Source organism: Phacochoerus africanus, chromosome 6, assembly GCF_016906955.1.
Source record: "Phacochoerus africanus isolate WHEZ1 chromosome 6, ROS_Pafr_v1, whole genome shotgun sequence".
NCBI classification, from domain to species: domain Eukaryota; kingdom Metazoa; phylum Chordata; class Mammalia; order Artiodactyla; family Suidae; genus Phacochoerus; species Phacochoerus africanus.
In genome coordinates this window covers 107,334,903-107,360,483 of record NC_062549.1, presented here as the reverse complement: position 1 = coordinate 107,360,483, position 25,581 = coordinate 107,334,903, and the positions used below count along the sequence as shown (strand labels likewise).

At 40.3% G+C, this 25,581-nt stretch overlaps 1 protein-coding gene across 2 annotated transcripts in view; it reads left to right on the top strand.

The window, feature by feature from the left end:
• Positions 1-25,581, top strand: part of MAGI3 (membrane associated guanylate kinase, WW and PDZ domain containing 3) — a 239,671-nt gene that overhangs the window by 168,513 nt on the left and 45,577 nt on the right. For both annotated transcript variants that reach the window (XM_047784968.1, XM_047784969.1), the window contains exons 7-9: positions 12,918-12,975; positions 17,207-17,301; positions 24,405-24,593. In XM_047784968.1, coding sequence (XP_047640924.1) covers positions 12,918-12,975; positions 17,207-17,301; positions 24,405-24,593 — 342 coding nt within the window. The remainder of the gene's footprint in view (positions 1-12,917; positions 12,976-17,206; positions 17,302-24,404; positions 24,594-25,581) is intronic.

Sequence of the window (25,581 nt, the reverse complement as noted above, 5' to 3'; positions counted from 1 at the left end):
CATGCCGCAGCCAAAAAAAATTACCATATCATCTAGCACTTATATTCCTAGATAATCTACCCAAGAGAAATGAAATCGTATGCCCACACAAAGACTTGAATGTAAATGTTCACTGTGGCCCTAGTCATAATAGCTAAAAAGGGGAAACAGCCCAGATGTCCATTAAGCAATGAATGGATAAATAAACTGTGGCATAAGCATACAGTGGAATACTACTCAGCAGTGAAAATAATGAAATACTGTACATACTACAACATGAACGAACCTCAAAAGTGTTACGCAAAGTGGAAAAACTAAGCACGAAAGATCAGCTATTGTATGATTCCATTCACATGAAGTGTCCAGAATAGGCCAATCTATAGACAGAGTACGTCAGTGGTTGCCCTGGGCTGAGGACTGTATGCAGCATGAGGGATCTTACTGGTGACGGAAATGTTCTAAAACTGGATCGTGGTGATGGTGGCACAACTCAGTAAATTACTAAAAATCACTGAATTGTTTTAAAAACAGAAGAATTTTATTTCATTATTATTATTATTTTTGCTTTTGTCCTTTTTAGGGCTGTTGCCGTGGAATATGGAGATGCCCAGGCTAGGGGTAGAATCGGAGCTGTTGCTGCTAGCCTGCACCAGAGCCACAGCAACACCAGATCCGAGCCGCATCTGCGACCTACACCACAGCTCATGGCAACGCTGGATCCTTAACCCACTGAGCAAGGCCGGGGATCGAACCCAAAGCCTCATGGTTCCTAGTCAGATTCGTTTCCACTGCACCACGATGGGACCTCCAAAAACAGAAGAATTTAATGACATGTTAATTATACCTCAATAAAGTTTTTTTTTTTTTAACATGGTCAAAGGACTGGAACAGACACTTCACAAAAGAAGATAAAAGAATAGCCAATGATGGGAGTTCCCGTCGTGGCGCAGTGGTTAACGAATCCGACAGGAACCATGAGGTTGCGGGTTCGATCCCTGGCCTCACTCAGTGGGTTAAGGATCTGGCGTTGCCTTGAGCTGTGCAGATGCTGCTCGGATCCCGCATTGCTGTGGCTCTGGCATAGGCCGGCAGCTACAGCTCCGATTAGACCCTTAACCTGGGAACCTCCATATGCAGCGGGAGCGGCCCCAGAAAAAGCAAAGAGACAAAAAAAAAAAAAAAAAAAGCCAATGAGAACATGAAAATGTGTGTACATCAACTTAATTTTAAAAAGGGAGAATAGGAGTTTTCTTGGCGTGCAGCAGGTTAAGGATCTGGTGCTGTCACTGCTGTGGCTTAGGTCACTGCTATAGTGCAGGTTCACTTCTAGGCCTGGGAACTTCCACATGCTGCAAGTGCAACCAAAAATTAATTAATTAAAATAAATAGGGAGTTCCCATTGTGACTTAGTAGTACTAAACCACTAGTATCCATGAGGATGCGGGTTCAATCCCTGGTCTCGCTCAGTGGGTTAAGGATACGGCATTGCTGTTAGCTATGGTGTAGGTCACAGACGCAACTCTGATTCCATGTTGCTGTGTCTGTGGCTGTGACATAGGCTTGCACCTGCAGCTCTGATTGGACCCCTAGCCTTGGAACTTCTATGTGCTGTGGGTGTAGCCCAAAAAGCCAAAGAAAAATAAATAAATCTAAAAAGAACATTAAAAGGCACTTATCATTAATCATCCTTATAGCATGATGCCATTCACACCCTCTCAAAGGGCTAAAGTCAAATATAGTGCTCACAATTGGTGAGACTGTAGAGCAACTGGATCTTTCAGTTGGTGGGGATATAAAATTATGTAAACCTTTTGGAGAAATTTTGGCAATTTCCTTTGAGATATTGTATCAAGAGAAATGAAAACATCGGTTCCTCAAAAGACTTTACCTGAATGATCACAACAGCCTTATTGGTAAAAGTTCCAACTTGGAAATACTCCAGATATTCATCAGCTGGAGTGGGTGAACAGTTTGTGGTATGTTTGTGCAACAACATACTACTCATCAATAAAAAGAGCTGTTGATAACACTCAGCAGCATAGATGAATCTCAGAAATATGTCGAATGAGGAGTTCCCGTCGTGGCGCAGTGGTTAACGAATCCGACTAGGAACCATGAGGTTGTGGCTTCGGTCCCTGCCCTTGCTCAGTGGGTTAACGATTCGGAGTTGCCGTGAGCTGTGGTGTAGGTTGCAGACGCGGCTCGGATCCTGCGTTGCTGTGGCTCTGGCATAGGCCGGCAGCTACAGCTCCGATTGGACCCCTAGCCTGGGAACCTCCATATGCCGTGGGAGCGGCCCAAGAAATAGCAACAACAACAACAACAACAACAACAACAAAAAGACAAAAAAAAAAAGAAATATGTCGAATGAAAGAAGCCAGACTCAAAAGAAGGGGTACTTAAAAAGAACATTACTTAAAGCCTCACTACAGGCAAACTCCTCTGGTTGACAGAAGTGAGCAAATGAGGGGAGAGCAGGGTGAAATGAAATAATTCTCTGAAATGATGGATATATTCTCCACCTCGGGGCGACAGTTATATAGGCACATGCAATGCCCAAACTCATTTATTTATTCCTGAATGAGCACTTAAATTGACATTGATCATTGAATGAGCATTTAAGATCTGTACATTTTGTTGAATACCTCAAGAAATAATTTTTCAAAGAAATTTTTATAACATACTTCCCTTGTCTCTAGGGCTTTCCACTGTAGGTTTCTTAGGGTGAAATTAGCCATTGTAAAGGTAAACTGGAACATGTGATATGACAGAATTGGACTTTTTAAAGACGGTAGATGTGGTATTAGTCTTCTCAGGCTGGACTCCATTTCTTTCCCTGGACTCCATTTCTTTTCCTGCCTACTGATTGTTTCAGTTCAATTCTCTGCCTTTTCCTGTTGTCCCTGGTAGAATGTATTTATTTTCATGGCCTTAACTATCAACTTGCTGGAGCTGGTTCCCTTATCTAAATCTGTAGTATGTCCTTTGCTCTGAATGCTATTTCTGTATTTCGTGCTATGTTTGAGACTTTCTGATTGCTCTACCAGCGCTTCAGATAAATATATTTTTTTGGCCATGCCCACAGCATGTGGATATTTCAGGGCCAGGGATTGAACCTGCGGCACAGCTGCCACCCAAGTCGCCGCATTGACAACACCAGAACCCAGACCCACTGAGCCACCAGGGAACTCTCAGATAAACATACTTAAAACTGAATTTCACATCTTTCTCCCACAGTCACCGCATCCCTCTTTCTGTCGTAGGTACCATCCTCACCTCCTCTGGGCCAAATCCTTTGAGGCGTATTTGCTTTTTCCTCTTCTGTTACTCTGTTCCCTTGTATAGTTCCCAATTCCTGTTGTTCTTTCTTTTTTTTTTTTCCCCCTGTGCTTTGCCAATGGATTATTATGAAAATTTTCTAACACATAGAAAAATTGAAAGAACTTTTCAGTGAGTACATATATTATCATGAACATTTTGCTATCTCTGCTTTTTCGCGTAGCTACCTATCCCTCTCTCCTCTCTGTGTCTCTCCATGGTTTTCCTTTTATGTCTTTCTCTGCCTTCCTTTTACCCACCGCACCCTTGGATTATTCTTGATCTTTTTCTTTCCTAGTTATTTCTCCAATATGTCTTTATGCCTGTGGTCTGTAAAATGGTGGTGTTCCAGCTATCTATTCAGGTCCAGAAAGAAAATGTCAGAATGCTTCTATTGGGCAAAGAAATTAGGCTTTTCTACTGTTTTATCTACAGAAGGGCAGTGGCATTCTGCCTCATCCTGTTTATCAGATTATCATGTACCCTACCTGGAGTGTCTTGACAAAAGACTGGAACTGGCACCCTTTCTCTTGTCAAGAGCCCTATAAAGTTTTACAGTTTACTTATGTCCAGTTAAGTGGATTTATAGACTATGTTCCATGGTTTTTAGTCCACACAAAACTGAAATGTGACTTAGATTTCTGCAAAGACACTGCCGATTGAAGATAATGCAGATATGCACGCCAAGGTAACAGTGAGAAAACATTAGAACTGACACTTCTCATACACCTCATGTGAGCTTTTTTAAACCACATTGAGGTAAAATAGTGACAATTACTTATTTAGTATTCATCTCCTTTTAAAATTTCTATTTTTGTATGCTCTACTACATACATTTTATTATTAGAGTCGTGCATATATGTTTATATATACACACACATATATATACACATATCTCTCTCAGAAGTACATGTACATACTTTTTTTACTGACAAGGCTGCATGATCAAAAAAGCTTTTGCTTTATTGTCTATTAATCTTTCTAAAATATACCTGCCTCCAAACGTCTCAGGTTAGTGGCCATTATAGTAAATGGCTCCCTAATGTCAGCAGAGTAAAGTCTAGACTCCTTGGGGATGTCTTGAAGATTTTTTGTAACTAAACTAAATTCTTTATTTCTTCCTCAGAATATTTTCATGCCATACATATGACTCATTTTTGTCTTTGCCTTTGCCACAGTCCCGTTTCTTCTGCCAGGAACCAGCCTTGTTCCCTGTGTCTACCTGGCCCATAGCTACTTATCCTTTTTAGCTCACGTCTAAAGTATATATTTTTTTGTAGCCTCGTCTGTCATTCTCTTCCAGGTCGGGATTAGATGTTCTCTCATCTGCACGGCAGTACCACATGTGTATTTCTATTGTAGTACTTACTACACTGCACGGGAACTAGCTGATACCTACACTCTGTAAGAGCCGTGATTTTGTCTTATCTGTGTATTCCTTCAGTAAAGACTTAAACGTTTGGAAGAAGAGGAGGAGGAAGAGAAGGGAACACTCTATCTTTCAGATTATTTTGGTCGTCCTTCTTGAAAATAATGTTTAATCTCTTTAAGGTTCTGGGGGAAGCAATAAACTATAATTCTGTCTTCATCCACTCGTAAGAAATCAATGGAGAAAGAGGACACAGGAAAAAGATGCAGTTAGAATGCTGTCTGATGAGTGAACATAGCTTTAGCTCTGCACCTTTATGGGCTTGCTAAGATTTTACCCCTACAGGAAGCAGACTTGAGCACTCAGTCTCTGGTCTGTGTGTTCAGCTGTTTTGACTCCTCGCACAAGGCAGACATGGCAAATAGACCAAATTGCACCCTCTCTGCAGAGAGGCTGGCATCTAAAACAGCAAAAGAACCCGAGAGGCCCTGAGGCAAGAATATTGAATGCATTCTCTAAAACTCACTAGTCAGATCCGATAAGACCTTTTTTCTCTTTTTTTTAGGGCCACACCTGCAGCATCTGGAAGTTCCCAGGCTTGGAGTCGAATCGACTGGCCTACGCCACAGCAACTCAGTCTCCGAGCCACATCTGTGACCTACACCACAGCTCATGGCATCGCTGGATCCCCAACCCACTGAGTGAAGCCAGGGATCGAACCCACATCCTCATGGATACCAGTTGGATTCATTTCCACTGCACCACAACAGGAACTCCATTCTTCCTTCCTTGGAGAACAACGTAAAGGGTTTAGAGAAAGTGGAAATGTTTCTCTGGGTGAGTGTGTCCTCCTGATGCTCTTTACATTATGGAAGACCGTCTGTCCTGCTTGGCCCAGGACTAACCTGGCTTATTCCTTGTCCCAACATAATTATTAATGGTATTTCTTTTTCCTCTCAAAAGTGGACAGTACATTTTATGGTCATCTCGATTATGTTTTTCTTAAGATAGAGCAACGAACATTGCACTCAGTGTTCTAGAGAAGCCCATAACCTTTTAATACAAGGGCTACTCTCCCATCGCCATTACTGGGTATACTTTTCTAGCATCACCTGTACTTGCCTACGGGGACCCCAAAATTGGGAACCTGAAGCCTATTTGTTTCATGCTCAGCCAGCCATTCCCACTTTCGCCATATACTTTGTCTCCTCCCTGAATCGGGGAGAAGTAGCCCCACAATAGGCTATTTCCAGACTAGACGATATCCGACTGACATTGGTTATCTCCACAGTACTTTGCACAGAGGAGATGCTCAAAAGGGGATAGTAATAATACTATTTAAAATGTCCATTGTTTACGATATTGTTTGTATTATGCTGACCATTTAAGATCTTCTAGAAAAATCTTAGTTTCTAAAATTTTCCCTTTGAGTCCCCAGGCTTCTGATATTTAGAACCTGTGTTTTTCTACCATATCTGATGGTTTAATTGATATACATATTTCTCTTCCACTCAGGTAAAATAATTAACATTTAAGTTAAGTGGTTATCTTAAAAATGCAACGTCAGGAATCCATTTTACCCTCAAACCACCCCTTTTCTCTTACGATGAAAGAAAGATGAAATTTTTTTTACTAAAGACATTTTTACTAAAATGTATTGAATGTCCAATGTCATTTTGGAACTTAGAGAATAGTAAAACAATCAACTGAATAGAGCTCCACAGCAAGAAAACAATTGTAATTCATAGGTTTAAATAAGAAAAATCCGGAGTTCCCGTCGTGGCGCAGTGGTTAACAAATCCAACTAGGAACCATGAGGTTGCGGGTTCGATCCCTGGCCTTGCTCAGTGGGTTAAGGATCCAGCGTTGCCAGGAGCTGTGGTGTAGGTTGCAGACACGGCTCGGATCCCGTGTTGCTGTGGCTCTGGCATAGGCCAGTGGCTACAGCTCCAATTGGACCCCTAGCCTGGGAACCTCCATATGCTGCGGGAGCGGCCCTAGAAAAGCCAAAAAAAAAATCCTAGTTTGGGAAGAGGAAAAAAGATAAATTCATGGACTTTAGAACCAATCAGCTGCTTGATATGCCAGAAATGGTCTTGCCTTTTGAATCCGTTTTTGTGGGGAATGCTTTAGCTTCTAACACAGAAAAATATGGTTAGGTTTTTCCTATCTCAAAAGTATATAAACAGATTTTCTCTTGACCCTACCTCTCCCTCAGGGTTCTCAACACAATTTTTTTTTTTAACAACCAAGTTTTCAGGAAAAAAAGAAAAGCTGTTTTTTCTTTCTTTCTTTTCTTTCTTTCTTTTTTTTTTTAAGGGCCACACCCATGGCATATGGAAGTTCCCAGGCTAGGGGTCAAATCGGAGCTGCAGCTGCTGGCCTACACCACAGCCACAGCAATGAGGGATCCTTAATCCACTGAGCGAGTCCAGGGATCAAACCTGTGACCTAGCCAGGTTCATTACTGCTTAGCCACAACAGGAGCTCCGAAGCTATCTTTTCTCAAGGGCTCTGCTTTTGCTTTACTCTTCAGTACTACAGCGTGCTGAATTTTGCCCCAACCTCTTCAATGAACCTGCTTTTCTTAAGGTTACCAATAACCTGCTGCCTGATCACCAAATTTAGTGGACTCTTTTTAGCCCTTATCTCTAGTCCCGACAGCTTTAAAATGCCCTTGCTGGCATTGACCTCTTCTGTCTTCTTTGACACCATTCCCCCTGACTATTCTCACTTTCTCTGCTCCTTAAATGGTTAATGCCCCTTCGCTTCTGTTCACCATCTTTTTCTATTCACAATTTATCTAGGGGATCTTGTCTAGTGCCATTACTTTAACTACAGTGCTTGTAAATCTGTATCTTCCTGCATTTCTCTTCTGAGACCCAGCTTCCTGTTTCTAAGAGATGGATGAAGATCTGTATATCCTTATTGCATAGCCCCTCAAACCTAATACCTCCCAAACGGACCTAGATCTTCTGTATCCCTGCCCTTCCTGCTGTCAACAAATGACATCACATCCTCCCAGTTCCCGGCGTTTAAAACAGGTTTTCACCCTCGACTTTTTCCTTCCTCCATCTTCTTCACTGCAGCCAAGTACCACGTTCTAGCAACTGTGACTTTAAAAAACTTGGCCATCTCAGAGTTGTCTGGTGGCCTACTGGTTGAGGATTCAGTGTTGTCGGTGCTGTGGTTTGTTGTCACTGCTGTAGCTCGGAATTGATCCCTGGCCCGGGGAACTAATGCATGCACAGATATTGCCCCCCCCCCGCCAAAAATATGCCATCTTTCAAGTATCCATTGGCACGAGGCACTTTTTATATATTGTGTTTTCTAAATCCAAGGTGTAATACCTTGTTCCTCTTCCCACAGCTCTTTGCATGGTAGGTATCCAATAAATATTTGGTAATGTATCATCTTCATGTCTGAAGAGCCATTAACCTGGGTGCATCTTGGCCTCCTGCCCCTCTTCCTCCCTCAGCCTTCGGGTTAGTCATTGAGTCTTGTTACTTTGACCTCCTGTCTCTATGACCCATTCTTTCTCTGTGTTCCCACCATCAATGCCCTAGTTCCAGCCGTCATAATTCCTTACCTAGGCTGTTAACGATATTCTTGTTGGTCTGCTTTTATTCTCACTCCACTTCATCCATTGCATCCGTTGTCACTGTTACCCATAATATTTCTCAAATATAAATTTCATCATGTCACAGTCCAGCTTAATCAGTTTCATCGTCCTTAAAATAAAGACCAAACTTCGTAACCCAGCCCTCTAGAGATGTGTTTTGGTACTTGCTTATAAGACAAGCCCCCTGTATACAACCTTCACTCTGGTCCCATCAAGTTATTTGTAATTACTACAAATGGCAGTCATTCTTAACACTTGGGTGCTTTTTGATCTGTGGAATGTTCTCCCTCTCCTCAATCCCAACGCATCCTTTAAGGACTGTTCAAACATCACCCTCTTTGAGAAGGCTTTTCTTTTCTATCTTTTTTGGGCTGCCCTGCAGCATATGGAGTTCCCGGGCCAGGGATCAGATCTGAGTCACAGTTGTGGCAACACCAGATCCCTTAACCCACTGTGCCAGACTGGGGATTGAACCTGCATCCTGGCTCTGCAGAAACGGCGACAATCCTGTTGCACCACAACGGGAACTCCAGAAGGCTTATTCTAATAACCCCTTTACCAGGCAATAGGTGTCATTCCACAGCACTCCCCCAAAAGCTTGTGTTTATCTTCATTGTATCACTTACTTCCTTTGTCTTCAGTGTTTCGACTGCGAACTCCTTGAGGCCAAGAACTGTGTTGTTTCTAATTTTTATTTTTGCATTAGGAAGGAAAGAGAAGGAAAAGCAGGTAGGCAGGGGAAAACGGAAGGAAAGGGGAAGGAATTCAGTGAACAGATTGACTCACTGGTTAGTGTATAAACTTGTTAGTTATTTTAGTTTTGTTTTTATTACCTTTACGTAAGTGGGCAAATAATAACCACTTCTTGATCTGCATGAATCTGCTCTGCAAAATAACCCGGTTAATGTTACTACCTGTGAAAGTTTAAAGTGATTACTGAAAGTAATCAGAAGATAAACTACCAGTTTGTTTACTCACCTAAAGAAAGGGCTATACTTCATCTGTTAGTTGCGAATTGATTTAAGTACTAACTAAAATTAGCTAATTTCCACATTAACACTGAAATATATTTATATTGATCTTTGATTCTTTTGTTTGTTTGTTTTAGGGCTGCACCCAAAGTATATAGAAGTTCCCAGGCTAGGGGTCAAATTGGAGCCGTCAGCCACAGCAACTCGAGCTCCGAGCCACATCTGTGACCTACACCACAGCTCATGGTGATGCCGAATTCTTAACCCACTGAGCGAGACCAGGGATCCAACCCACATCCTCATGGATACTAGTTGGATTCTTTTCCACTGAGCTATAGTGGGAACCCCGATCTTTTGTTAAACATTAATACATCCTTTTTAGTGAATTTTTAAGCTATCAAATGGAATGTTTCAACCAGCTCAATAGTTGCTTCGATTCCCCAGAATTCTCTAAAGATAAAGGGTTAACCCCAGGTGTGGTGCAGGTGTAGAATTCATCCTTACATAACACGACTGAGTCCCCATGCTATTTCAAGAAAATTTCTATTAAAGAAAAATATCTCTTTCATCAAAGATCCTTAATGATGATGCTTTAGTAATATCACAGAGCATGTTTCACAGATATAATCCAACAAATACTCTTATCCACGTAACAGTTGCTTGGTGCCAACCTAAAGAAAAGCGCACAGCATGAGAGTTGTAAGTTTTATTTGGGGTCTTGCTGAGCACCACAGCCCAGAAGACAGCCACTCAGTAGCTTGAGGACCTGCTCTGAGAGGTAGGAAAGGAGCCAGGATATGTTTTTTTGTTTGTTTTTTTGGTTTTGTTTTTTGGCTAGGAGATACATGCAGTCAAGCATACATCTTAAAAAAAGATGACTGTGGGAGTTCCCGTCGTGGTGCAGTGGTTAACGAATCCGACTAGGAACCATGAGGTTGCGGGTTCGGTCCCTGCCCTTGCTCAGTGAGTTAAGGATCCAGCGTTGCCATGAGCTGTGGTGTAGGTTGCAGACGCGGTTCGGATCCCGAGTTGCTGTGGCTCTGGCGTAGGCTGGTGGCTACAGCTCCGATTGGACCCCTAGCCTGGGAACCTCCATATGCCCAAGAAATGCCAAAAAAAAAAAAAAGAGATGACTGTTAATCACAAAGAACAGATACCTTTATTTAGTAGTCTTGGTACTTCTCTGTGTATGGGAAGATGCGAGGATCTGGGGCCATTGAAATTCGTGCTGCTCTATGCATCTAATTAGCCAGGGGCCCTGTTATCCAAAGCATAGAGTGCCTCATCCTGTTTTGTTTTGTTTTCATCCTGAATGCCTTTCAGGAGGCACTGTTCTGGGTGACTGCGGTGGGTTGCAACTTAACCCTCACAGAACTGGATGATGAGTGATGCTCTTTGTTCTTTTCTTGTTCGCATGGGTCATAAAATATTGTACTGACTTAATTCATGATTGTTTGCTTCATAGCTGTGGAGGATCAAAGTGAACTGAAGTGTATCCTAGTTCTTCTCAGTTGTTTTGATCTGTTTTCACGTGGCAGTTACTTTTCAGCGCTTCTCATTTTTTCCTTCTGAGACACTTCAACCACGTCCTTCAAAGGAAAACCACAAAGTATACTCACCACGCTTCAAAACCACCAATTAATATATATACACAGGCAGAAAAATATACTGGAGGAAAGGGGTGGAGGTGATTCAGAGCTTTTCATCTAGAGGCTCGTCATCCATTCTCTCCTTTTGTTCTGAATGTGGAATAATACCTTTTTTAGAGCATAGCAGTTTGTATTGTTTATCAGGTTCTTTATAATGGAATTTTTATTTCCAAAGTCAATACATCATACTGAAGCTAAAGTTAATATGTAAATATATAGAAAATACATGAAATGAATTAAATAGTACATGAAGTTAATAAGTCCCTTGATAGTTCCTAAGCCTGTTTGTTCTCTAGCATGTCATTCGTATGTGTGTATGCACATGTGAACATGTTTGAGCATAGCAGAAGAACAGTCTAAAAGAAATTGAAAATAAAAAGGTGGTCATCACAGTGCACAGCTGTAGGTTTTTAAAAAATACCTTCTTGGAGTTCCTGTCATGGCGCAGCAGAAACGAATCCAACTAGGAACCGTGAGGTTGCGGGTTCGATCCCTGGCCTCCCTCAGTGGTTAAGGATCCAGCGTTGCCATGAGCCGTGGTGTAGGTCGTAGACGCAGATTGGATCTGACATTGCTGCGGCTGTGGTGTAGACCAGCAGATCCAATTCGACCCCTAGCCTGGGAACCGCCGTATGCCATGGGTATGGCCCTAAAAAGCCAAAAAAAAAATAATAATAAGTCCTGCTTGCTGGGCTCCTGTATATAATTGATAGCAATAAAAACTACCTGCTAAGAACATTCCTGCCAACTTAATCCATGTCTGACTAATAAAGCCATTGTTCAGCTGCCTTACCTTGAAAAACAGACAGAATAGGAGGGAAAGAGGATGTTTTTCTTCCCAGGGACAGTTTATGTTGGAAAGGTCAGAATTTTTTCCTTTTAATTATCAGAACTTCAGCCACCTTCAGTTTTTCTGGTTGTATTTTACTGGTCAGTTACTTGCAATAATGCATAATAACCTATATAAGATGTTTCTTTGTTACTATACGCAAATGTACATTCTGCACAAGGCACAGTGGTAATTAAGTTTTCCTTCAGATGCTTAGATCAAGTCGATGGAGGGTAAAGTAGCTATTTTCTTAGATTTTAAGCAAAACTAGATTGTCTACTTGAAATGGCAAAAATCCAAGGCTGGACCTTCCTGTGGGGAGAAGAGGGTCAGAGTGTAATAACTTGGGGGAGGGAAGGATTGGGAGTTTTGGATTAACAGATGCAAACTGTTATACATAAAATGAATAAACAGCAAGTTCCTACTGTATAGCACAGGGAATCATATTCAATAGCCTGTAATAAACCATAATGGAAGAGAATACGAAAAAAAATTTTATATATATATATGATATATATATGTATATCTGAGTCACTTTGCTATATAGCAGAAATTAACACTATTATAAATCAACTATATTTTAATCAACTATATTTTAATGTTTAAAAAGGAATATAATAGGGAGTTCCCTTGTGGCAAGCAGGTTGAGGACCTGACATTGTCACTGCAGTGACCTGGTTCCCTGCTGTGGTGAGGGTTCCATCCCTGGCCCAGGAACATCCCTATGCCTCTGGTGCAACCAGGAAAAAAAAAAAAAAGAATGATAACAAATAATTGACAAATCCTTTATTTAATAGTGAAAAAATTAACAAGTACCTGCTGCTCGTATTGCCTACAGGGTGTGTGTCACATCGCTGTTATCAAGCTTTTTAAATGAAAGATGTATACCAGGCGATTTCTTAAATAATTAGCATTTTTATAGCTGGTGATTCGCATAAACACCTTTTGAGTTGAATGTCATCTTTTGTTCTGGGCTTCTAATTACTCTCTGAGATGCTCCCTAGCTCTTGAAGAACCACTCAGCCTCAAAGCTGTTGGTTTTTTGAAAGCGAACCCTCAGCTTTCTGTCTCCCAAGTATTAGTGTAATGAAATAAAAGACAGATTCTCTAGGTAAACTCTTCTCTCGATAGTTTTGAAACTGTCATTTCGCTTAGTTCTTTTCTCTTTTTTTTTGTGCAGAACTTCCCTATGGCTGGGAGAAAATAGAGGACCCTCAGTATGGGACGTACTATGTTGAGTAAGTGTGTTACCTCGGTTGATGTTCTCCCAAATGTTCTCCTTTCATCGCACCACTTTAGGGAATACCGAACGCAGCACTTTGTGCTTCTGCAGTCGAGCTTTCAGGTTCTGCCACCAGAGGAACGAGAAGGTGGGGACAGTGAACGTGTACTTCACTGACTTTGAAGTACGGATAGAGAGCTGCCCCGATGATTAACAGCTGCAGATGTTGGCATTGCTTCTCCAGCCTCTGAAGAGGAACACTGGAGATAGAGGACTGAAATAAGGGCACCAGCCTAAACGCACTGCCAAGGTCACCTTCCACACTGTACCTGCATGGTTCTGAAAGCAAGGAAAGGACTTGAAGGGTGTTGTACCATAATGGTCCAGAGATTTGAAGTATGTGATTCTCTCTTTCAAGGAGTTAATCAAGGAAAGCTCAGTATTCTTTTGGGGGGTGCGAGGTGCTTCTCACACAGCTGTTGTGGTTAAATTTAAACATAAAGCGTATCAGAGTTTAAACTGTTGTGGTTTAGGCCCCTGCCTGTGTTAGCCAGAGAAATTAGGAGAAAGTCAACATCTAATTTTTCTGTGCCTTTTCTTCTCTTCTCTAGTTGCTATATTGTTTTGATCATTGGGATTGCTTTCTTTCCAGATGCTATAGATAGAATTTTGACCCTAGGCATCTAGTATCAGGCAAATAATTGCATTAGAAAGGTTACTCTACCTGGAAGCTAGGTATCTGCACCAACTGCCTAGGTGGTGAAGGCAAAATGATATTTTTACCTGGAAAAATAGCAAATATGAGGATCTTCTTGTTTTATGACTGCTTAGTAGTATTTCCTCACTCGTTGGCACAAACCAGTGTCACTTCCCTAAACTCTGAGTTCTCTTGTAACCTTAGTCTTTATTCTAATGTGTAGGCTGTTACTTGAGTCAGGGTGGTTAGAAAGATTTTTGGAATTATCTCTTAAGATCTAACTAAGAAAATGACTCAGTTTGACCCTTAGATCTATAACTTAATAGCGTTAATATTTCAGTTCTGTTGAAAGGTTATATTAATTTTATTTCCATAGTGCTAATTTAATATCTTTTTGATACTGTGATGTGAAAAGTATATAGCAGCTCTTTTGTTATGTTTTTCTAAAGCACATTTAGTTAAAAGAAAAATTCTTCTCATCAAAAGAACCTTTGAAGGCTAGCTGAGAAGGATTTGTGGGGGTTTTTCTCCCCTCATAGTCAGTCTATTTAAAGTGGGCTTTAATCCATTACTACTTGCCGCTAATACTGCCAAACATCTCGGCACTAATGATTCTCATTCTCGTACTATCTGCTCCAAGTGAATTTAAATACATGGTCAAGAGGTGAAAGACATTTGCCTGTTATAAAATCTTAGGCTAAAAGATCTGGTTCTCATTAAGCGAGGATATACTAGTGTTGAAGCAAGTTCAGGGCAAATCCTGAAGTGACCTGCTCCCAGCTGCCATGGAGGTATGTGAAATTGCCTGATTAGAAGCAACAGCAGTGGCAGCAATGTGATTTTGTACGATTGTTCCCAGAACGAGCTCATTTTACAGGAGGGTAATTTATTAGATTAAGAAAAAGCAAAAAAAAAAAAAAAGAAAGAAAGAAAAAGAAAAAGCAGGCTGTACTCAAGATGCACATTAGTACAGAGTCAGCTGAGCTGTGGAGTGTGGCCTGATTTCCAGATTAGGTAGGCTTTGAATCTCAACTATAGTAACCTGCAGTGAGTTTACTGGTGGAGATAAAAAGCTGTTACTTGAATGGCTACTCTTTGGCTCTCTTAGTTTGTCAAACCAGATGGCACAATGATTGCTCTTGGCAGGAGCCTTGTAGTAGTAACACCAACTGCAATGGCAAGGTTTTTTTGGTGAGTATTTGTTTTAGAAAATGAGATTCTGAAATGGATTAATTTCTTCTTGAACATAAAATTCTTCCCCAAATTTAATGGCAGGCCTTCCATAAGAATGCTTATGTATTTAGAAGTGTTGTCTTACCATATTGCTTTAACCGTCTTGGTGTGGTTAGGTGACAAAGTCAAAATATACATCTGCTTACATATCTCAGCTCTTCATAAAGGATCATGATTTTGTAGAGATGAATTCTTAAAATCCATATATTATATACAAAATCTTAATACAAATGAGATCTCAAATTTCGTATTATATATTTAATTATGCTTGTTTGCCACCCTTGTTTAATTTTTCTGATAATCTGTCATATTCTCCTCTCTTACTTCCCACAGCTAGTTATAAGGAAAACAAAATCTGTTACTTCTTAATAATATTAAGGGTATAAGTAACTAAATGAAAAGGAGTGTTTTTACTGTTTTGTTTTTGGGGGGGATATTTAACCTAGGTATTCTAAGGTAACAGATGCAATTACTCCCTTCACTAAAATCTTACATTTTTTTGTCAAAGAATTCAGGAAAGGGATTACTCATTTGCATACTTCTACTCTCTTTTCCCACACATTACAAAGAGTATAAATACAAATTACTACTTTTTATGTTCTAATGCCTGGGTGGCAAAGTGAGTCATTCTAGCTGATGACATTAAAGTGAGCCAAGGTTCTTGCTAAACAGGTTTATTCTTTTCCAAGTGTCAGTTTCTAGGTGTTTTATTTTTTCAAGAATATGTAAAATATCAGTACCTAATAAATAACTTTAAAAATGGTACCTACCTTAACACCAGAGATCTTCATTTTCACATAGGGTTAAACAGTTAGCTCAGCTGATAAGGTACCGCCTCATTGGGAGAAACAGAGCGTACTTGAGTTTTAGCGAAATCAGAATCCAAAGACTGTCAAGTAGAACTTGCCATTTTCAGAGCTCTGAAATTAAATAACTACATCTGTTCCAGGGTTAATAATGCGCTAGAAGCCTAAAAGGCATAGCAGTGGATACTCAGAAGCCAGCATACCTTGCAGTAAGGTTTTTTTGGTTTTTTTTGTCCTTGCTGCCCCTCCTCCATCAGGATTAGTGTTCACAAACCGCAACGTGAACACCCACCATGTTGTATAACTATATGTGGATTTTGTAATATTCAGCTTACCTGAAACAATCATAATCTGAAATCCTAGTGATTTTATGTTTAATTGTTGATATTACAAATGTCACCTCCTGATAAAATGGATTCTATTGGAAAATGCACATCATTTGGCTGAAATACATTTGTACTATAAAAGTACTGGAGATGCAAGCTTACTGTGTATAAAATAAACAACGCAGTCCTACTGTATTGTACATAGAACTGTATTCGATGCCTGTAAGAACCCATAATGGAAAATAATATGAAAAAAATACAGATATATGCATAACTGAATCCCTGTGCTATATACACCAGCAACTAACACAACATTGCAAAGCAACTGCACTTCAATAATAAATAAATTTGTTAGAATATAATTCTCCTTGCTTCTGTATTTAGACCTATTTGCAATCTTAAACTTCTTTTGTACAGTAGTTGTGTTCTTAACCAACTTACACTTAACTGACTTGCCAGAACAACCGATGCTCAGTTCCCTCTGTGAAACATGCTCTTGCCCATAGGCTACTGAATCCAATAGGCTAATGATCTCCCCACACTCTTCCGCTTCCCCCGTAGACTTGTACGCTTTCTAAGAATCAGTTGTGATTGTTCCTAAGTCATAAAAACCAGTTAAAACTTATAATTGCATCATTCATTTAATTATTACATAGTTTGACAGAACCTTAAGTGTGAAAGAGTTGCTCTGTGATGCAGTTTGGTAAAAGCAACTCACTTTCTCAGTTGCTGCTAAATGACATGAGTTGGAAAAATAAGAGTAAAATTCTAGAAGGCTCTGTCCTCAGATTTCTTCAAAAGTGTCTTTACTTTAGAGAAACTTAAAACCTTCCTACATTAACTGCCTTACAAAAATTTAACTGATTAATTACCAGCAGTTCCAATTGTGTCATGTATGAGGGCTTCTGCTATAGTTTTGAAAACTGTTACTAGCTATATTGGGAAAATTTCTAAAGACGCTGTTGTGAATAGTTCACCAGCTTGGACGTGTAGGTATCTTCTGTGGCCCCTTCTTTAGTTACCAAAAGTTCCTTCCACTCTGACTGACCTCTCAGCCTCTCTGGGTTCTATAGCTTAAAGATTCTTATCTGTCCCTTAACCCAAGATGATGGAATGGTTTGCTAGTCCATTTATATGTAATTCTTTCATATGAGACTGAAATACTTATTTTTCTACATTTTATAGTCATCTCAACCAGAAAACCCAGTTTGAAAATCCAGTGGAGGAAGCCAAAAGGAAAAAGCAGTTAGGACAGGCCGATCCTGGGTCTTCAAAACCAGGTAGGACTTTTACTTCCGTCTTCTCTGCTAAGAATAACTTGTGAATTTTATATGCTAAAATAATAAAAGTGAGTTTGATGTTTTTATTGCTGGGACTTTGAAATTAAACGAGACTGTCTAATTTTTGTCACTGTAAAGTGACGAATAATCTTAATAAAACGTCTGTACATATTGAGAATCCTGGGATGTTTCTTGCTGCTTATATAGAAAGTATGAAATTGTTGGGAGAAGGGTTCAAAGTTTTGATTCAAAGTTTGGGTTGTTTCCTAGTTTTTACAGCCAGTGTGAGATCTCAAATTCATTATGAGCTTCTCCCAAGTTAATTGCTTAGATCTCCTGTCAGAAACCGTTCAGGATTCTTCATTAACTGATATGAACAAATACTAAATAAACCCACCATAGGGAGTTCCCGTTGTGGTTCAGCACGTTACAAACCTGACTAGCATCCATGAGGATACAGGTTCAATTCCTGGCCTGGCTCAGTGGGTTAAGGATCCGATATTGCTGTGAGCTGTGGTGAAGGGCCGCAGACGCTGCTGGGATCCTGCATTGCTGTGGCTGTGGCCTAGGCTGGCAGCTGCAGCTCTGGTTTGACCCCTAGCTTGGGAACTTCATATGCTGCAGGAGTAGCCCTAAAAAGCAAAATAACAGTAATAATAAGTAAACTCACTATATTTTTTGCCTTACATCGTTGATTCTCAAGTCGGATGGTAGGGTATTAGTAATATCAGGGTCATTTGGGGAACATTAAAAACATATGGAGGTCCTGAGATTTTGATGAGATTAGCCATGTGTATTTTGAGAAAGATGCCCGAGAATTTCTTATGTCCTACTTCTCTCTCCTCATCTCCTCGCCCTTCTCTACTTGTCGTTAATAACCAGAGGTCTGTATGGCCATATTGGAGAAATCGAGTGGATTCTTCCCTTCTGTTGCCAAAGAAAGAAACAGTTTTTTTCTTATAGCTACTCTTCAAAAGCACAGAACCTTCTCTTAAGTTTTTCATTGGATTTAGCAAAGACATTTAGTTTAACAAATATTTTGGAGCACCTGCTATATAGCAAGTGCTTTGCTAGGTGCATGTATTAAAAAATGATTAAGAGTAAGGCAGGTCTTGCCCTCAGGTGTTGACAGTCTCACAAAGGCAACAAACGGGTACAATATATGGTTAGTATATGTAAGTGCCACCCTGTATCAGTCAAGGTGCAGGAAGTGGAGCAGGCTCGACTCCCAGGTGTATCATCTTGCATGAGTTTTTAAACTCTTTGCATCTGTTTCCTCATCTGTAAAAAAGGAATAATAGTAATTCCTATGACTCAAGGTGGTTCTGAGTATGCAAATTAATACAAGCAAAGGGCTTACAAACACCTTTCTGGCACGTAGTAACCAATAAGCAGTAGCTCTCATTGTTATTAATAGAGACATACAAGGTACAGTGCTGGCTGGCAGAAGGGAGGGCATGCTCATCTCTGCTTTGGTGGAGGGAGTCAAGGAGGCAGGGGAACCTGTGAACAGAGGCCATATTTGAACTGGGTCTTGAAGCGTCAGAAAAAGCTAAATCAGGCAGATAAAAATTTTAGAGGAGCAAGGAGGCATACCGGGTAGAGGGAACAGAGTGTAGGGTAGGGGTTTTGCGGGGTAGTGACAAGAGCTGAAGTTGGGAGGATAGGCAGCCATGAAAAGAAGCAAGTTTTAAGAAGAAGTTGGGTATTTGTGGTGTTCCATGGTGCTGAAAAGTCAAGAAAGGTGAACACTGAGAAGTATCTGCCTTGGACTTGAAAATATGAAGGTCATTTGTCATTCCAGCAAGGGCAAGGGGGGGAGTAAAGTAAAAATCAGGTAGAATAAGGAGGAAATGGACCGTGTAGAAGTGAGGACAGTGGATTTAACCAGCTTTTTGGAGAGCTTTGACTATGAAAGAGGGTAGTCAGAGGACATTAACTGAGGAGAAACACAAGTCCCCATTTTACAGATGAAGAAACAGACTTTAGGAAAGATCAGGCCTCTTCCTTAGAATCACAGCGAGTGTCAGGACCGAATCTGAACCTGGCTTTACTGACTTTGGATGCAGAGCTCTTTGTATTAGAACGTGTGGTTCCTGAAGGCCCGTGGCTTCCACGGTGCCCATCAGAGGAGATCTTCTCTCCCCACTAAACTCTAAGCTCCTTGAAGGCAGTAACCTTGTGTTTCATTGATTTTAATCACCAGGCACTTGCCTGTGAACTAGGCATTAAAAGAGTAAGGACTTAGCCTCTGTCTTTTAGGAGCCCACAACTTAGCCAGGGAGATAGACACATCGTTTTGTTCTGTATGATGTTAGATATATAAACTATAGTGGGAGTTCCCATTGTGGCTCAGCAGAAACAAATCCGACTAGTATCCATAAGGATGAGGGTTCGATCCCTGGCCTCGCTCAGTGGGTCAGGGAACCGGCATTGCCGTGAGCTGTGGCATAGGTCGCAGATGCAGCTCCGACTTGACACCTAGCCTGGGAACTTAAATATGCTGAAGGAGTGGCCTTAAAAAGCAAAAAATAAAATGAAATGAAATAAACTACAGTGTTGGAACAAAGGAGAGAGACTTTAAATCTGACAGTGAGAGGGAAGGAAAGGCTTCCTAGAAGTGATGGAAGTTATGCTAGTCCTGGAAGAACAGTGGTTACCATCTACTGAGATAATGTCGAGGTACTGAATTGGATACTTTGTAAACATCAGCTCATCTAAATCTCAAACTATTGCTGCAAGATTATTAATATTATTTTCCCTATCCAGATGCCTCAGTGGTATCAAGTTACAGTTGCCTAATGCTTCCATCCCAGGAATATACTTGCCACGGGGACAGAAATACTCAAAGTTTATGAGCCGCCTTCCTTAGCCAACCTGTATGTGTTCGTACTTATCTGCATTTTTTGAGCACTTACTATTTGTCAAGCACTGTTTCTTAGGCTTTCTATGCATTACCTAGTTCAATCCCTGTAACAATCCCATGAAGTAGGTACTGTTATCCCCATTTTATAGATGAGGCAACTGAGACTTAAAAGATTAAATAGGAGTTCCCGTCGTGGCGCAGTGGTTAACGAATCCGACTAGGAACCATGAGGTTGTGGGTTCGATCCCTGCCCTTGCTCAGTGGGTTAATGATCCGGCGTTGCTGTGAGCTGTGGTGTAGGTCGCAGACACGGCTTGAATCCTGCGTTGCTGTGGCTCTGGTGTAGGCTGGCAGCTTACAGCTCCAATTCGACCCCTAGCCTGGGAACCTCCATATGCCTCTGGAGCGGCCCAAGAAATGGCAAAAAGACAATAAATAAATAAATAAATAAATAAATAAAATAAAAATAAAAATTAAAAAAAAGATTAATATTCCAAGATGACTCAACTAAATCACGAAGCTTGAATTTAAAATCAGGATTATTGGACTCATAGTTTCTTTGTACCTTTCTTATTCTCACTTTCCTGTATCTAATTCTGATAAGACCTACTTCTGACCAACTTCTAACTGGCTTTGGCTGTTTTATTACTACTTCCCCTAATTAGGCGTTAACCAAAACTTACCCTCCCCTTTGAATGTTTGTACATCTCGGTGCTCCTCTGTTATAGGCCGATTTTCTGGCTTAGCCCTTACAAACTAGTCTTGCTCTGATATGCTCAGGTCGCTGATCAGAAATATCTCAATAGTTGACATAAAAATGAGAAAGGTACATTTCATTAAAGGTGTTTTCCTCGGGAGTTCCCGACGTGGCTCGGCAGAAGGGAATCCGACTATCATCCATGAGGATGCGGGTTCAATCCCTGGCCTCAATCAGTGGGTTAAGGATCCGGTGTTGCCATGAGCTGGTCACAGACGCAGCTCGGAGCCCACGCTGTGGCTGTGGCATAGGCTGGCAGCTGTAGCTCCAATTCGACTCCTAGCCTAGGAACCTCCATATGCTGCCAGTGTGGCCCTAAAAAGGAAAAAAAAAAAAAATGTATTTTCCTCAAGTACCTGTCCAAGTACATAATACTTAAACAAATGATCTTATCTACAGTCTGGTAGGCAGCAGTAGTGGGCAGTCATGGCCAGCTTACATAACTGAATAGGCTTTGACCGTGTCAGATAATTTTTTTAAGTGATATTTTGTTCAGAGATGAGTTGCTAGTTTGAATGTCAGAAACACATCAAGAGCTCAGCAATGCACAGAGGTATCACCACACGCAGCCTGACTGGCCAAACTCAGAGGCCTCACAAAATAATAGTTTACTGTGTGTGGTAATGCACTGCTGTCTAAGTCTTCTACTTTGAGAAGCCCAAAATAGCTGATTTTTTTTTTTTTAATGTCAAGTATTTTCTTTGTAAGAGATCAGCAAATCTGGGAAGAAAATAACAAATAAAGCAAACCTACTCCTACCCCAAACCTGCCTTTGTCAGTATTTGCAAGACAGCCCTACCTCTTAAGGGAGCCAGGTCTATACTGCAAAATCTGTACAACTATACAGGGCAGCCCCAGGGATTGCTCTTTTCTGAGAACAAGCTTTAATGCACGCCCCTTAGAACACTTTGCTAAGAGAGGCAGCAGCAGATAAACACACATAACTGATAACTCTGGGCTTGGTACTAGGCCCAAGTGTGGTCAAAATATGACACATCACCCTTGTTAATTTGTGTCTTTAGAGAAATGAGCATCAAAACTACAGTGAGAGTCTATTGGATACCTACCTGAATAGCTGTAACCAAAAAAGCAGGCAGTAGCAAGTGTTGGCAAGGATGTGCAGAAGTTGGAAGCCTCAGACACTGATGGTAGAAACTTAAAATGGGGCGGTCCCCTTTGGAAATGTTTGGCAGTCCTTCAAAATGCTAAATGTAGTTACGGTATGTTTACGGTAACTGCTGCATTTCCACTCCCAGTATGTACCTAAAAGGAACGAAGATAGTTGCCTGTGTAAAACCTTCTACCTGAGTGTTCATAGCAACATAATTCATAGTATCCAGATATCAACAACCCAAATGTTCATCAGCTAATAAATGGGTAAATAAAATGTCCATTCAGTGGAATATTATTTGGCAATAAAAAGGAACAAAGTACTAACATGCTACAACATGGATGAACCTCAAAAAAAATTATGCTAAGTGAAATAAACCACTTAAAAAACCACCTATGATTCCATTTATAGTAAATGTCCAGATTGGACATATCTGTAGACAGAAAGTAGATTGGTGGTTGTCTATACTAGGGTGTTCGGGTGGGTTGGAGAGAAATGGGAAGTGACTCGTAATGGGCACGGGGATTTCTTTGATGTGTGTTAGAGGTGGGGGGATAACGTGCTAAGATTAGATTGTGAGGATGGCTGCACATCATTGACTTGTATGCTTTAAATGGCTAAATTCTATTGTTCGTGGGTTATATCTCAATAAGGCTATAGATTTGTAGAAAAAGGGGGTTTTTTTGGTCTTTGTTTTTTTTAAGTGCCGCACCCATGGCATGTGGAGGTTCCCAGGCTAGGGGGTTAATCGGAGCTATAGCCACCAGCCTACGCCAGAGCCACAGCAATGCCAGACCCAAGCCACGTCTGTGACCTCCACCACAGGTCACTGCAATGCCAGATCTTTAACCCACTGAGTGAGGCCAGGGATTGAACCCGAGTCCTCATGAATATTAGTCAGGATCGTTAACCACTGAGCCACAACGGGAACTCCTGTAGAAAAGTTTTAACTATCTTTTCAAAAGATAATGTAAACAATTCTTTGTGGATTATGAACCTGTACAATTTGATCCCCACAAGTGCCTTTACGGCAGCAGGGTGGAAGAGAGGAAGGAAAGTTTCTGGAAAAGAGAAGGGAGGTCTCACATGCAAATGTAGATCACTTTTCATTCTAGGATCACCTGAGAAAAACTTTTAAAATAGACTTTTCAAAGAAGCTGTGTTTTCGTTGTTGTTGTTGTTGTTGTTGTTGTTGTTGTTGTTTTCCTTCCTAAAGTATCCCCTCAACATGAGTAAAAGAGAAAGAAGCATACAGCTATTTACTGGCAGTGCAGGGATTCACTCCTCTCATCAGATGCAAATTAAAGGCTGCAGAAAGCCCGAGTTGTAAATGATAAAATCTGATGTATTCTCTTGTACAAGTTCATGACAGTTGCCCTCATCTTCCTAGTATAGTGTTTTCTTTTCTTTTCTTTTTTTTTGTGTGTGTGTGTGTCTTTTTCTAGGGCTACACCCGCGGCATATGGAAGTTCCCAGGCTAGGGGTCTAATCAAAGATAGTAGCCGCCAGTCTATGCCAGAGTCACAGCAATGCTGGATCCCAGCAGCGTCTGCAACCTATACCACAGCTCACAGCAATGCCAGATCCTTAACCCACTGAGCGAGGCCAGGGATCGAACCTGAAACCTTATGGTTTCTAGATCGATTCATTAACCACTGAGCCACTACAGGAACTCCTCTTAGTATAGTGTTTTCTACACAGAGCTCCATAGCTGCTTATTCCGAGGAAATAGACAGCCAAATGCGTGCCCATGGCTTTCAGGTATTTACTGATAAAGACTGTCCTTCAGGTGTGTCATTTTAATTTCTATGTAAAGGACTCTGGGATAAGAACAAGTAAGCCCAAACAAGGCAATGATGAAGAGGTAAAGTGGACGCTTTTACCTTTCAGTTGATGTGAAGAGTCCTATAAAATAAATGATTTATTCACTAAGAATTTTTTTCATTGATTTAGTTAATGAATTTAAATTACAGCTCTTCTTTAACTTTAGAATCTATTTTCTTTCTGTTATGATTTGTTAAATTAAATAGACTATCTTAGAGATTAGCTTTGAGGGCTATATTCATTGTAATTATTATTATTTTTTTTTTTGTATTTTTTAGGGCTACATCCATGGCATATGGAAGTTCCCAGGCTAGGGGTCAAATTGGAGCTGCTGCTGCCGGCCTACACCACAGCCATAGCAGTGTGGGATCCAAGCCGTGTCTATGACCTACGCTGCAGCTCATGGCAAATCCAGATCCTTAACCCACTGAATGAGGCCAGGGATCGAACCCTCGTCCTCACAGATTGCTAGTCTGGCTTGTTACCACTGAGCCACGGCAGGAACTCCCTCATTGTCATTATTCTTGTCTCTCATTTCTGTGCAGATGTGGAAAAATCACATTTTACTCGAGATCCATCTCAGCTTAAAGGCATCCTTGTTCGAGCGTCATTGAAAAAGAGCACAATGGGATTTGGCTTTACCATTATTGGTGGAGATAGGCCTGATGAGTTCCTACAAGTGAAAAATGTGCTGAAGGATGGTCCTGCAGCTCAGGATGGGAAGATTGCACCAGGTAACAGATTGCTCAGAAATACTTGGAGAGTTGTGACACTATAACAAAAATTATAGTAAAAAAGTTTATATATATATGTAATTTTATATATATATATATAGAGAGAGAGAGAGAGAGAACTAAATTATTCAACTGAAGAGGGAGTTTCCTATATTAAAATAGTTTAGCTTCTAAACTAAGTGTATGCTAGTTTTGAGGAAAAAGTAGAAACTTAGTGAAAACCTTAAGTTCTTGATTTTTGAGTAGTATGAATTTTAAGTAGTATAATTTTGGCTTCACTAAAGATTTATTAACCATCTCAGAAAACTGTTTGTAATTGTTTGATTTTCATTGATTATATAGAGTACTTTTGGAGTTTTTAACTTTCACCTATAATATTTTTTGGAAGATGATTCATTGTGGTGTTTATAGTGATACTGAACAAATTGTTGTATCCCACAGTTTTTTCCCCAAGTTGGGAGTTTTTTGTTTGTTTTTTGCTTCCTTACTGTCTGTTAGTGAAATTAAACTGCCATGTTAAGAATTACAGGTAATAATATTACCATTTTTACAGAGGTATATAAATTTGTCCTTTACATAGTTTTCCTAAAATTTATTTGGTAATTGTTAGGTATTTTTTATATGACTGACAGTATTTATGGCTGGGGATGGTTAGAGGAAATTTAGAACTAGTTACTGATTATGGGAAAAGTTTAAGTACTTTTTTCCAGAAAGAGGTTAGTATTCCACTGAGATTGCTTCTTACACTATTGGCTATGCTTTTCTAATCCTCTGTTATTTCATATATTAGGTATAAATATGCCCCACATTTGCATGATTCAATTGTCATATTACTTTTGATGGCCGATATCAACTTATTTTCAATTAGAATGTGGAATCACTCATACTTTCCCATTTAGGTGATAGAAAACTTAAAACAAGAAAACTTAAAATAATCAAAAGTTTTATTTATAAAAAAAATTTTTAGCCCTCCTTTATTATTTTCTAA